General features: G+C 48.1%; 1 protein-coding gene, 1 long non-coding RNA gene and 1 pseudogene across 5 annotated transcripts in view; 1 reads left to right on the top strand and 2 right to left on the bottom strand.

The window, feature by feature from the left end:
* Positions 1 to 4,819, bottom strand: part of LOC108516254 (uncharacterized) — an 8,187-nt gene extending 3,368 nt beyond the window's left edge. Inside the window, exons 1-2 of the long non-coding RNA XR_001881749.1 lie at positions 4,736 to 4,819; positions 4,000 to 4,109 (exon numbers count right to left, since the gene is read on the bottom strand). This is a non-coding gene — a long non-coding RNA (uncharacterized LOC108516254). The remainder of the gene's footprint in view (positions 1 to 3,999; positions 4,110 to 4,735) is intronic.
* On the bottom strand, positions 337 to 669 carry LOC108516253 (60S ribosomal protein L35a pseudogene; annotated as a pseudogene).
* The window catches only part of KIFC1 (kinesin family member C1), an 18,662-nt gene continuing 11,024 nt past the window's right edge, over positions 4,533 to 12,170 (top strand). For all 4 annotated transcript variants that reach the window (XM_017853640.1, XM_017853641.1, XM_017853638.1 and 1 more), the window contains exons 1-3: positions 4,533 to 5,063; positions 11,696 to 11,833; positions 11,963 to 12,062. In XM_017853640.1, the coding sequence (XP_017709129.1) occupies positions 5,052 to 5,063; positions 11,696 to 11,833; positions 11,963 to 12,062 (250 nt within the window). In that variant the 5' untranslated portion in view covers positions 4,533 to 5,051. The remainder of the gene's footprint in view (positions 5,064 to 11,695; positions 11,834 to 11,962; positions 12,063 to 12,170) is intronic.

Here is a 12,170-nt window from a genome sequence, read left to right as displayed (position 1 = left end):
TTTTTTTTTTTTTTTTGAGACTCAGCCTCACTCTGTCAAATCCCAAAGTGCTGGGATTACTCAGCCAGGCTAGAGTACAGTGGCGCGATCTCGGCTCACTGCAACCTCTGCCTCCTGGGTTCATGCAGTTCTCTGCCTTAGCCTCCCAAGTAGCTGGGATTACAGGTGCCCGCCACCACACCCAGCATTTTTGTATTTTTAGTAGAGATGGGGTTTCACCATTTTGGTCAGGCTGGTCTTGAACTCCTGACCTCGTGATTCACCTGCCTCAGCCTCCCAAAGTGCTGGGATGACAGGAGTGAGCCACCGCGCCCGGCCTATTGATTTTTCATTAGTTTAAATCCTTGAGGGGTACAGCATCGCTCGGATTCTGTGTCCAATAGCCTCAGTGGGAAGATTGCTTCGGAATGTGGCACCAACCATGCCACTGTTTCCGTGGGCCTGAGTTACCTTTCCCCAGATGACTCTGGTTTTATTTGGTTTGCTGCCAGGAGTCACTGTGTTGTTCTTTGCTTTGTATACATAAGCGCATCTCTTGCCCCAGTAGAATTCTGTTTCATCTCGGGCATAAACACCTTCAATTTTAAGAAGAGCTGTGTGCGCCCTCTGGTTCTGGAGACCCCGCTTATAGCTGCCAAAAATGGCCTTGGACCACAGCTTTCCAGACATAGTTCCTTTTAGAAGTCCTTTTCCCAGCAGGCCTCCACAGGAGTCAAGATGGTAGGAAGAGCTTTTTTAAAAATTTATTTATTTATTTATTTATTTATTTATTTATATATTTTTTGAGACAGAGTTTCACTCTTGTTGCCCAGGCTGGAGTGCAATGGTGCAATCTTGGCTTACTGCAACCTTCGCCTTACAGGTTCAAGCAATTCTCCTGCCTCAGCCTCCTGAGTAGCTGGGATTACAGGCGGCTGCCACCATGCCTGGCTAATTTGTGTTTTTTTTTGAGACAGAGTCTCGCTTTGTCACCCAGGCTGGAGTACAGTGGTGCTCTCTGGGCTCACTGCAAGCTCCGCCTCCCGGGTTCACGCCATTCTCCTGCCTCAGCCTCCCAAGTAGCTGGGACTACAGGCGCCCACCACGCCCAGCTAATTTTTTGTATTTTTGGTAGACACGAGGTTCACCATGTTGGCCAGGCTGGTCTCAAAACTCCTGACCTCAGGTGATCCGCCCGCCTCAGCCTCCCAAAGTGCTGGGATTACAGGTGTGAGCCACAGTGCCAGGCCAAGCCTGTGGTTCTTCTATTCTCAACAAATGGCATGGTGTGACGGGGAAGGGCATACTCCTTCCTTCAGGGCTCTCCCTGAAATGTGGATACATTACTTCCATTTGTGCTCTATTGGCCAGAGCACCGTCCATTGCCATACCTAGTCCCAAGAGAGGCTGGGAATTGAGGTCTTTTTTGGTGGCCCTGTGTCTTGCAAAAAAATCGAGGGTTCATTAAGAAGAAAAGATTGGAGAAACAGTACTGGGGGGGAAACTAACAGCCTCTATCAAAGGCTCAGTGTCACTATCAATATTATGCTCAGCTGTGAGAGGCTGGACCAAGGTTGAGTGCCTCAGCCACAGCACCCTGTGTGGGCAGGACACCCCTGGGCAGGCCTGTAGCACTTGAGGTGGCCCAGCAGGAAACCCTGCCCTGTGGGGCTCTCTATAGCAGATGGTGGCAAACTGCATGATGCACAAGAAAAGGAGTGTTTACTCCTTTTCCCCATGTTGCCCAGGCTGGTCTTGAACTCCTGGGCTCACTCCAGCACAGACTTTGTCCCTGTAAAGCTTCACCCTTCCCTATCCCGGAAGTAGGGAATCCCACCAACTGACAGATTTGAAGGAGACTCCTGCTTCTATCCCCAGGGTAAAGCCTTCGTGGTCTGCCCCCTCCTACCCATCCCGCCAGCCTTAGCTCCCCAGACTGTTCCGTGCTGCAGCCCTTCTCAGTTCTGCACACTTGATGAGCCCGGCTCTGGCCTGTCGTGCTCTGCTGCTGCTGCTCAGGGATACATGCAATTGTACAGACCGTGCTAAGAACTTCACATGCATGATCTCTTTTATTTTTTGTCACTGCCTCTCTGCTCATCTGTACTCCTCACAGGGCAGGAACTTTGAGAAATGGAGGCCCACATCTGTTGTGTTCACTGCTGTATTCCCAGCAAGCAACACGGTGTGGCACCTTCACAGGGCTTCTGGCTCCAGATCGTTGGCACACAGTAAGTGTTTATTTTTTATTATTATTATTATTATTATTATTATTATTATTATTGAGAAGGAGTCTCGCTGTGTTAGCCCAGGCTGGAGTTCAGTGGTGCGATCTCAGTTCACTGCAACCTCCGCCTCCTGGGTTCAAGCAATTCTCCTGCCTCAGCCTCCTGAGTAGCTGGGATTACAGGCATGTGCCACCACCACACCCAGCTAATTTTTATATTTTTAGTAGAAACGGGGTTTCACCATGTTGTTCAGGCTGGTCTTGAACTCTTGACCTCAGGTAATCCATCTGCCTCGGCCTCCCAAAGTGCTGGGATTACAAGCGTGAGCCATCACGCCCAGCCTGAGCTTAACTTTTATGTATGTAAATATTCATGTAACCAAATAGTACAATTTTTAAAGTTACGCTTTCTTTTTTTTTTTTTTTTTTTTGAGACGGAGTCTTGCTCTGTCGCCCAGGCTGGAGTGCAGTGGCTGGATCTCAGCTCACTGCAAGCTCCGCCTCCCGGGTTCACGCTATTCTCCTGCCTCAACCTCCGGCGTAGCGGGGACCACAGGCGCCTGCTACCTCGCCCGGCTAGTTTTTTTGTATTTTTTAGTAGAGATGGGGTTTCACGGTGTTAGCCAGGATGGTCTCGATCTCCTGACCTCGTGACCTCGTGATCCACCCGTCTCGGCCTCCCAAAGTGCTGGGATTACAGGCTTGAGCCACCGCGCCCGGCCAAAGTTACGCTTTCTAATTGGTGTTGCTGAAGATGGAAATGCAATTGATCTTGTAAACTGATTTTTTCCTCTTACTGATTTTTTATCCATCAACCTTGCTAAACTCATTTATCAATTTTATCTTAATTTTATTTTAGGGTTGCTGCACATGCAATAATTTCATCTGTGAATATTCACATTATTGTTTCTTGTAATCCTTATATATTTGTTGCTTATTGCACTGGCTACAACTTCCATTGTTGTATTGATGAGGATTATTGAGAGCAGGCATCCTTGCCGTGTTCCCCATCTTGAAAGGAATGCTTTCAACATTTCACCATTCTGGTGAGGTGTTTTGCGAAATTTTTGAAGATGTCTTTATCAGCTTCTGGAGTTTTTTTTTTTTTTTTTTTTAAATCAATGGGTGTTGAATATTTTGAGTGGCTTTGCTGCATCAATTGGGATGAATAAATTTCATCTGCTAATGGGTCTATATTTCTCCTAGTTTAACTTTTTCTTTTAATTTGATAAATATCTTTAGCTATATGTTTCTTCTCAGGTCTCTCCCTTCTCAGTTACTCCCTTTACCTTCCATTGTTGGTTTTCTCTAGTTTCTTCCTTTACTTTTCTTTTTACTGTGTTCTCTTCCAGCTCTTACTTTTTGGAGTTTTCCCAGGATATCAAAGGTTGGGGGGATGGCAACATGGTTTTCAGACAGTGTGTCTCCCCACAATCTGCTTCTCTCCACAAGTTTGTTTGAAGCCAAGTTAAAGCAATGGATAGAAGACGGCAGCGTGGGTGCCAGACCTGCCAATTTCCAACTGCACACCAAACCCCCGAACATATGCTTTAGGCCCCTGCCTTTCAGCTTCATAAATAAAACCCTGTCCTGACTACCTCCAGGATTGGATGGAAACTCGGATGAGTAAATATGGTAGAACGACTTTGCAAACTAGCACCTTATTCACACGTAAGGGGTTGCTCTTGTCACCGAGACTGTTAGAGGCAATGTGAGTTAACAGAAATAGCTCGGATTTTGAAGCTAATGGAATCTAGATCCATTCCCAACCAGCAGTGTGACCTTATACTTACTATTTAACCTTTCTGAACCTGTCTTCATCCATCTATACAAAGAACGTGGCACAATGTAGGAACTCAGTGAATTTTTGAGATTATAAGACGAGATAATACAGGGCCACAACCTGAAAAACATAAAATACTCCATAAATGGAAGCAGTAAATCCTCCCTGGGCTCGAGAGTCCAAAGGCCCTGAGCCCAGCACCAGTAACAGCACCCAGGTAAGTAGGCTGACTGAGAGAAGAGGGCTATAAAAAAACAATTATTTCCTGAGTTTTGAATCCCCACTGTCAGGCTTCAATGGAGCGCAAAAGTTCCTAAATTTGGTGAGAAATGGCAACATTACCAGAGAATGAACAGACCAGGCCACTAACGTCCACGTGAGGGCTCTAGGAGCCACTTCCGGGCCCAGTCAACCACCACCAGAAGAGGCAGCCCTGGAGCCGCAATCACGCCGACGGAAAACGAGTGCGCTCCCTACTGCAGTCACCAGGAGGCGCTAGTCCAGCCTGGCTGCCGTCAATGGTCCCTGTTTGCGCATGCGTGATTTCTTTCCGCCAGCATCCCCGCCCCTCCTCCTCCGGCCGCCACCAGTTACGTTCGGCCAGTTGCGTTCGTGCGGCGACGTCCACGCATTTTTTGACGTAGCGAGCGACGGCGGGGAGCGGAGCGGAAATCCAGCACTGTTCCCGCTAGAGGAGGGAGGGGTGAGAAGCGTAAGTGGGCCGGAAGTGGAATTAATCCGCTTACCTCTCCGGCGCCTGCGAAACAGAAAAGAGAAGGAGCTTGTCGGGCGGGGTGTGGCTTCGGGTGTCGGAGGACGCTGCGATTGGCCCTCGGCTGTGGTGACAGCGACGATTGGTCCCTGCGTGCAGAGCGCGGTGAGAGCGGGTGGCGGCCGTTGGAATTCAAAAGTGGCGGGTGTGGCGCGGGGCTGGTAGCGGCCGGAGCCGCGCGAGTTCTCTACCCTGCTTCGCGAGCGGGCGAGAGAACGCGAGTCCCAGGATCCCCGGAACCCAGTTCTTTTCCACTGCATTACCCCGGCGCGTGTGGGACCGAGGTGGACATGGATCCGCAGGTGAGTAGGGGGCGGCGCAAGTGTCCTGTCCTGGGGATGGGGACAACGGCTGGCCGCTCCGATGCTGTCGCGCCCCGGGCTCCCGGCTGGCCTTTGTCATGTCTACCGGGAGGGCGAAGGTCCGTGCGGCCCCGTACAAGTGGAAAGGGGCGGAGGCAGGAGTGGAGTCGGCAGAGTGCACCCGGGGAGGTCGGAAGGGACGTCTGTCTGTCTTCCCCCAGCTTCAAGTCTCGGGAGCCCCTCCCTTTCATGTCTCCGAGATTTCCCCTTTCGAATTCTCAGGCTCTTCTGACACATTTCCACTTCTTTATTCCTACTCAGGGTGTGATTGCAGTGTGTAAGAAGGGAGAGTTCTGATATGACTTCTTCCTTTGGGGACATGGTGTCTGAGGCCACATCCTTGCTGAGGTCCTTTTGTGTTATCGCCTCTCCTCATCACTGCTGCTTCGGAGTGTAGGAAAGGGAGAAGGAGAGTAGGGTAATCTGGGCCGAAAGACTCATTCTCTCTCTCCTTTCCCAAATTTCGCAGATTCCTGCCCAATGAAACTGATTGGTTTAGTTCTTTCTCTTAAATGGTGCCCTGCTGCACCCCACAACCATATGCAGCTTCCTCTCTCCAGTGAAGAGAGATGAATGTGTATGACAGCTGGAGTGTACTGATTTCTGGTGCCAGGAAAGGTTTCCTGCCTGAATCTTTTGTTTACTAGTATTTCACGTTCAGGTTTCCCTAAAGGTAGGATTCAACCTTAAGAGAAATTATTTCTGTCGTAACAACCGGAGAGCAGAGTAGTATGATGTGACAGTGAGAAGTAGTAAAAGCCTTCTCAGATCTACTCATCAAGTATTTACTGAGCACCTACTACATGCCAGGCGCGGTTGTAGGTACTTAGGATGCAGCAGTGAACAAGGGACAAATCGCTGCCATCATGGAGCTGCCATTCTATGGGGATACAGACAATAAATGTAATAAATGAATTATATAACTGCTGGAAGGCCATAAATGCTGTGGAGAAAAGGAGAAATTCAAGGTTAAGGGAACAGGGGAGGCCAACTGGTGGGATAGAATATTAAATAGGGTGGTCTCAGTAACCCCCATTGAAAAGATGAGTTGAAGGAAGTAAGGGAGATAGACAAGCAGATAGTGAGGGAAGAACATTTCAGGCAGAGGGAATCTGCTAGAGCAGAGTCCCTAAAGAGTTGTAAGGAGGGAAGTGTGGCAGGATTGAAGTGAGCAAGGGGAAAAGTTGTGGGAAAAGAAGTCAGGTAATGGGTAGTGGGGTTGCTGATCACAGCTGGTCCTTATGGGGGTCATTGTGAGGACTTTTACTCTGAGTGAGATGGGGAATTACTGGATGATTTTAAGCAAAGAGATAATATTTGTGGGGTCCAATAGATTTGCACAGCCATGGCACCATTGCCTTTTGTTTTCTTTTTCTGTTTGCTTCTTGTTTTTTTTGTTTTGTTTTGTTTTGTTTTTGAGACAGGTTCTTTCTCTGTACCCAGGCTGGAGTACAGTGGCGTGATCATGGCTCACTAGAGCCTTAACTTCCTGGGTTCAAGTGATCCTCCCACCTCAGCCTCCTGAGTATCTGGGACTACAGGCACCTGCCACTATGCCTGGCTAGTTTTTTGTATTTTTTATAGAGACAGGGTTTTGCCATGTTGCCCAGGCTGGTCTGGAACTCCTGGGCTCAAGCAGTTCACCTGCCTTGGCCTCCCAAAGTGCTGAGATTACAGGCATGAGCCACACCGTGCCCTGCAACTTCTTTTTTTTTTTTTTTTTTTTTTGAGATGTAGTCACGCTCTGTCGCCAGCCTGGAGTGCAGTGGTGCGATCTCGGCTCACTGCAACCTCCGCCTCCCGGGTTCAGGCGATTCTCCTGCCTCAGCCTCCCGAGTAGCTGGGACTACAGGTGCGTGCCACCGCACCTGGCTAATTTTTTGTATTTTTAGTAGAGACGGGTTCACCGTGTTAGCCAGGATGGTCTCGATCTCCTGACCTTGTGATCCTCCCGCCTGGGCCTCCCAAAGTGCTCGGATTACAGGCATGATCCGCCACACCTGGCCAACATTTTTTGTCATGACTAGGTGGGGGGTTGCTACTGGCATCTAGTGGGTAGAGGCAGGGATGCTGCTAGGCATCTGACAGTGTGCAGGACTGCATTGGACATTGTCAAATGTCACCTGGGGCATAAAATAGCCCTCAGTTGAGAACCACTGGTTCATGATAATCTAGGTGCCAGATGATGGTGTCTTAGGTCAGGGTGGTAGAAGAAATAGTAAAAAGGTAAGTTGGGGCCGGGCGCGGTGGCTCAAGCCCTGTAATCCCAGCACTTTGGGAGGCCGAGACGGGCGGATCACGAGGTCAGGAGATCGAGACCATCCTGGCTAACACGGTGAAACCCCGTCTCTACTAAAAAAATACAAAAAACTAGCCAGGCGAGGTGGCGGGCGCCTGTAGTCCCAGCTACTCAGGAGGCTGAGGCAGGAGAATGTCGTAAACCCCGGAGGTGGAGCTTGCAGTGAGCTCAGATCCGGCCACTGCACTCCAGCCTGGGCAACAGAGCGAGACTCCATCTCAAAAAAAAAAAAAGAAAAAAGAAAAAAGTAGTTGGGTTCTGGATATATTTTGAAGGTACAATCAGCCATGCTTTACCGACAGATTAGATGTGGTATGTAGGAGAAAGAGAAGACTCTGGGTTTTTGGCTTGAGCAACTGAAAGATGGAGTTATATCAATTGAGATGGAGAAAGCTTCAAGAGGAGCAAGTTCAAAGCAGGGTTGGACATCAAGAGGTCAGTTATTAGACCTCCAAATGGAGATTTCGGTTTTTTTTTTTTTTTTTTTTTTTTTTGAGACGGAGTCTCACTCCGTGGCCCGGGCTGGAGTGCAGTGGCCGGATCTCAGCTCACTGCAAGCTCCGCCTCCCGGGTTCACGGCATTCTCCTGCCTCAGCCTCCCGAGTAGCTGGGACTACAGGCGCCCACCACCTCGCCCGGCTAGTTTTTTGTATTTTTTAGTAGAGACGGGGTTTCACCATGTTAGCCAGGATGGTCTAGATCTCCTGACCTCGTGATCCGCCTGCCTCGGCCTCCCAAAGTGCCGGGTCAGGAGATTTTTTTTTTTGAGACGGAGTCACTCACTCTTGCCCAGGCTGGAGTGCAGTGGTGCGATCTCGGCTCACCCCAACTTCTACCTCCCAGCTTCAAGTGATCCTCCCGTCTCAGTCTCCCGAGTAGCTGGGATTACAGGCATGCGCCACCACACCCGGGTAATTTTTGTATTTTTAGTAGAGACGGAGTTTTGCCATGTTGGCCAGGCTGGTCTCGAACTCCTAACCTCAAGTGATCCACCCACCTCAGCCTCCCAAAGTGCTGGGATAACAGGCATGAGGCACCACTCCAAGCCTTAAATAGACATGTTGAGGATGCAGTTCAGTATAGGTGCAGGATCGAGGTCTGAGCTGGACATATACATTTGGAAACTGTCAGCATATCAATGATATTTAAAGCCATGGGAGTGGATAGTGAGTATAGATAGAGAATGCTGTTAAAGTCTGGAGAGATGGGGAGGACTTGCCAGTGAGGTAAGAAAGGGTGGTCTCCTGGAAGCTAAATGAAGAATGCCTATTAAGGAAAAGGGGAGTGATCAGTTGTATCAAATGCTGTTTGATGGGTCAAGAAAATGAAGATAAAGAATTGACTTAGCAACATGAAGTTACTCGTGATCTTGAGAATAGGAATTTCGATGGAATGGTGGGAATGAAAGCCTGATTGCAATGGGCTTAGGAGAGAAATTGGCCACAGTGAATACACTATAGGTAATACTTTAGAGTTTTGCTGCTAAGGGCGGCAAGGAAAAAGGATAGTACCTGTTAGGGAAAACGGAGTTCAGATTCTTTTAGGTTCGAAGAAATAATAGAGTTTGTTGTATGTCAGTTGGAGTGATGCCATATAGCGCAAAGCTGATGGTGCAGAGGTGAGAAAGGATGATTGCTGGAGGAATGTCCCTGCAATTGGGAGGATTTGGTGAGTCCAGGATTTGGTGAGGAGGGGTGGGATGTGATGCATATGTGAAAGGGTTGCCTTAGGAGCAGGGCCATCCATCTCTGATCTTGTGGTGAGGTGGATGTAGGCAGGGTTGCATGAATATCCGTTCTTATAGAAGGTTAAGTGCTTATGCTTCTCATTGTGGAAAGCTGGAGGGTATCATGTCTAGCTTTATATTAATAGATGGGAAATATATATATACTGTGGTCTTTGGAGTTGTCCTTAATAATCAAACCTTTAAACACATTTTCGTAACCGACAAATTCCAAGGAGGTAGGTCTGTGGCAGATCCACTATGGTAGTGTAGAGAGGAGGAAGGGCACAGGTTATTTTTGAAAATCAGTCTTTGACTTTGGAATACTTAAAGAAAATTTGGTTTCCATACTATAATTGATTACGCTAAATTAAAATAAGCATTCTTTGTGCACATTTCTGTAGGTGGCAGGAAAAATACTACCTCTTTTTTTCCCATTTTATTTGTATAGAAGCCAATGGTATGGATATATCACAGTGTAAGTATTGCCCCACTGATGAACATTAAATTTCATTCCTTCAAAAACTGTAGAGTCCTACCATGTAGCAGACGTTGTACTAGGCCCTCTGGTTATATAGTTACGAACAAAACAGATGAATTCTTATGGTGCTCACAGTCTTATATAGGGGTTATGATAATAAATTAAAAACAAAAGAAAACAGTGTATCAGGTTGTTTCATAATTTTAAAAAATAATGATGCTTTGTGAACTTCCTTGAGTAAATCTCATTGTATCACAGGTAGCTCAAACTCACTTTCCCAAAATTGAACTTAGCATCCATAAAACCAATCCTGCTGAGTCCGATGGCATGTGCCTGTTGTCCTAGGCACTCAGGAGGCTGAGGCAGGAGGATCACTTGAACTCAAAGTTCAAAACCAGCTTGGGCAACCCTGTCTCAAAACAAATTAAACAAAAACCAACTCTTCAGGTACTCAGATCTCTGTGTTATTTCTTTTCTTTTTCTTTTTTGAGACAGGATCTCAGTATGTCGCCCAGGCTGGAGTGCTGGAGTGCGGTGGTATGATGACGGCTCACTGCAGCCTTGACGTGGGCCCAAGCCATCCTCCCACCTCAGCCTCCCTTGTAGCTGGGACCACAGGCAAATGCCGTCTGGTTCACTAAGGTGGATGTCTGCCTAGCTTAGCCCTCAAGCTTCTAGAATAGCCCCTTTCAATTAAATTCCATGAGAATTAAGTTTTTTTTTTTTTTTTTTTTCTGAGACGGAGTCTTACTCCGTTGCCCAGGCTAGAGTGCAGTGGTGCGATTTTGGCTCACTGCAAGCTACGCCTCCCGGGTTCACGCCATTCTCCTGCCTCAGCCTCCCGAGTAGCTGGGACTACAGGCGCCCGCCACTACACCCAGCTCATTTTTTGTATATTTTAGTAGAGATGGGGTTTCACCATGTTAGCCAGGATGGTCTCGATCTCCTGACCTCGTGATCTGCCCACCTCAGCCTCCCAAAGTGCTGGGATTACAGGCGTGAGACACCGTGCCTGGCCAAGTTCTTCTTTTTTTTTTTTTTTGAGACACAGTCTCGCTCTGTCACCCAGGCTGGAGTGTAGTGGTATGATCTTGGCTCACCACAATCTCTGCCAGTCACTCAAGCAATTATCTTCCTCGGCCTCCCAAGCAGCTGGATTATAGGCACATGCCACCATGCCTGGGTAATTTTTGTAGAAACAGGGTTTCACCATGTTGGTCAGGCTAGTCTTGAACTCCTGACCTTAAGTAATCTGCCCGCCTCAGCGTCCCAAAGTGCTGGGATTACAGGTGTAAGCCACCGTGCTCGGCCAGAATTAAGTTTGAATGCCTCTTTTTTTTTTTTTTTTTTGAGATGGAGTCTCACTCTGTTACCTAGGCTGGAGTGCAGTGGCGTGATCTCGGCTCATCGCAACCTCTGCCTCCTAGGTTCAAGTGATTCTCCTGACTCAGCCTCCTGAGTAGCTGGGATTGCAGGCATGCGTCACCACACCCAGCTAATTTTTGTATTTTTAGTAAAGACAGGGTTTCACCATCTTGGTCAGGCTAGTCTCAAACTCCTGACCTTGTGATCTGCCTGCCTCAGCCTCCCAAAGTGCTGGGATTACAGGCGTGAGCCGCTGCACCCGGCCCAGGTAAAACATTTCAAACATTGTTCAGTAAATGTTGCCTGATTCTCCCAAGCAGTCTTCAGCCCTCATATATCTTCCACTCTCTCCCTTATTTATGATTCTCAGCTTCAGCCAAAAGGGCCAGTTGGTTTCTTAGCCATGCTATGTACATATTTGAATTTTTGCCTTCCAGAAAGAGCATCCATTCCTCTCTGCTTGTTTGACTCCTACCCTTAAAGTTAGTCAAGTCCAACTTTTCTCCTAGAGGTTATTCCCACTTTTAGGTTATGTCCCCACTTCTGTTCATGCTGTCTGTCTGACACATAATTCAGCTTTTGGCACAAGTGGTGCTCAGTGCTTGGTGTGGTGATGTTGATAATTGAGGCTGGGGGCCAAGACGGGAAGTTCTTGGGACATTTGGGCTCCTGGGTATTGTCTTAAGGATCTCTTTTCCCAACAGAGGTCCCCCCTGTTGGAAGTAAAGGGGAACACAGAACTGAAGAGACCTCGGATTAAGGCCCCTTCCCGGCTGCCTCTCTCAGGAAGCAGACTCAAGAGGAGGCCTGACCAGATGGAAGATGGCCTGGAGCCTGAGAAGGTGAGCTGGGCGTGGAGAGCTGTGCATGTATGTGTGGGGGGTGTGTGTGTGTGTGTGTGAAAGAAAGGAGAGACAGAGTATAAACCATTTGGGAGGGTGACTGTGGACCTTGTCTTTATATTTCCCCAGAAACGGACAAGAGGCCTTGGTGCAACGACCAAAATTACCACATCCCACCCAAGAGTTCCATCCCTCACTACAGTGCCACAGACACAAGGCCAGACCACAGGTGGGCTCTTGGGATGGATAGCCTCCGAGGACACGGAAGTCCATTGCTCTTCAACTCACTTGTTTCTTTTCTTTCAATTTTATTCTTTTTTTTTTTTTTTTTTTTTTT

Source organism: Rhinopithecus bieti, unplaced genomic scaffold (assembly GCF_001698545.2).
Source record: "Rhinopithecus bieti isolate Rb0 unplaced genomic scaffold, ASM169854v2 scaffold_36553, whole genome shotgun sequence".
Taxonomy (NCBI): domain Eukaryota; kingdom Metazoa; phylum Chordata; class Mammalia; order Primates; family Cercopithecidae; genus Rhinopithecus; species Rhinopithecus bieti.
Note: the sequence above shows the minus strand (reverse complement) of the source record. Positions and strands in the feature narration are given on the sequence as shown.